The sequence below is a fragment of the Hippocampus comes genome, unplaced genomic scaffold, assembly GCF_001891065.2.
Source record: "Hippocampus comes isolate QL1 unplaced genomic scaffold, H_comes_QL1_v1.1 C16825742, whole genome shotgun sequence".
In the NCBI taxonomy this organism is placed as follows: Eukaryota; Metazoa; Chordata; class Actinopteri; order Syngnathiformes; family Syngnathidae; genus Hippocampus; species Hippocampus comes.
The window spans coordinates 1-943 of record NW_017839625.1 but is presented as its reverse complement, the minus strand read 5'-3'; the positions used below and the strand labels follow the sequence as shown (position 1 = coordinate 943).

The 943-nt window shown below is 41.3% G+C and overlaps 1 protein-coding gene across 1 annotated transcript; it reads right to left on the bottom strand.

Annotated features, from left to right (window-relative positions):
* Positions 1 to 4: 4 nt before the first annotated feature.
* On the bottom strand, positions 5 to 710 carry LOC109509238 (helicase-like transcription factor). The gene is made up of 3 exons (XM_019859118.1): positions 323 to 710; positions 152 to 234; positions 5 to 82 (listed from the first exon to the last, which is right to left on the bottom strand). The coding sequence occupies exons 1-3, from the start codon at positions 411 to 413 to the stop codon at positions 5 to 7; spliced, it is 252 nt and encodes an 83-aa protein (XP_019714677.1). The 5' UTR covers positions 414 to 710.
* Positions 711 to 943: the final 233 nt, after the last annotated feature.

The window sequence follows — 943 nt, the reverse complement described above, 5'->3', positions numbered from 1 at the left end:
GTGCTCATACCTCAGCTGCTTCCTTTTCACCATCTTTACTTTCCAGCAGGCCTTCGAAGAGGTTGTCAAAGGCGTTCTTCAACTGAAAGAGTCAAAGACACCGTGTATAAAAATCGCGGTAGCAGCAACATATTAGCGCCATGTAGCTAACCTCCTCTGCCGTGAGAAGGACCGTCATGCCTCTTTTATTCAAGGCCATCCCAGCTCCGGAGCTAGACAGCTTCTGATTCGCACCTGAGTTAAAAACCACACACAAGAGTAATCGACATCTAATGCACACAAAGTATCTATTATTCCAAGAGGTGAGTGCGGTGAACGCCACCTGTGATGAGTTTGTACCCATAGCATGCCAAACGTTGAATGACGGCGCTCTTGTTCTCCTCCTTTCCCCAGAAGGACAAAATCACAGGCATGGAGAATCTGTTCTTTGTCGAAGAGTGCACCACGCTGACAGAAAAATGTGACAATTGCTGAAGAGCATTCAAACCAGTACATGCCGCCCCCCTCAAAAAAAGTTATTCATCATTATGACACATTTTTGTACTTAAATCTCCAGATCTCTCAACCAGCGTCAAAATTCTCAGCTCGTGCAGGGCATCAAGGCAACTATTTTTTATATTCCCACAATTGCCATGAAAATAATCTAATTGAATCCTTTTTTTCTGATATTTAACTCATTCTTCCATGTCGCTACTAATTCACTTGAGACCATTCCAACTTCAAAACATTCATCTCATTCTTTAATATTGTAAATGTTTTCCACATTCCCCACATTCACACCTTTTTCCGTATCCGGCATTTCCTTTGACAAAAAATTAAAATTTAAGATGTCTTTTTTTTCACAATCTAATCTTTCCATACATTTCTCATCTGATTCACTCAGCTCCAACTTCCAAAAATTCCTTCCATTCATTCATTATACCTGGAGAAAACCCACGCAGGC

Coding starts and splice junctions, on each gene's coding strand:
- LOC109509238 (XM_019859118.1), bottom strand. CDS start 413: ATGCCTGTGATTTTGTCCTTCTGGGGAAAGGAGGAGAACAAGAGCGCC. Junction 235..322: donor TGGGTACAAACTCATCACAG/GTGGCGTTCACC, acceptor TTTTTAACTCAG/GTGCGAATCAGAAGCTGTCT. Junction 83..151: donor TCCTTCTCACGGCAGAGGAG/GTTAGCTACATG, acceptor TGACTCTTTCAG/TTGAAGAACGCCTTTGACAA.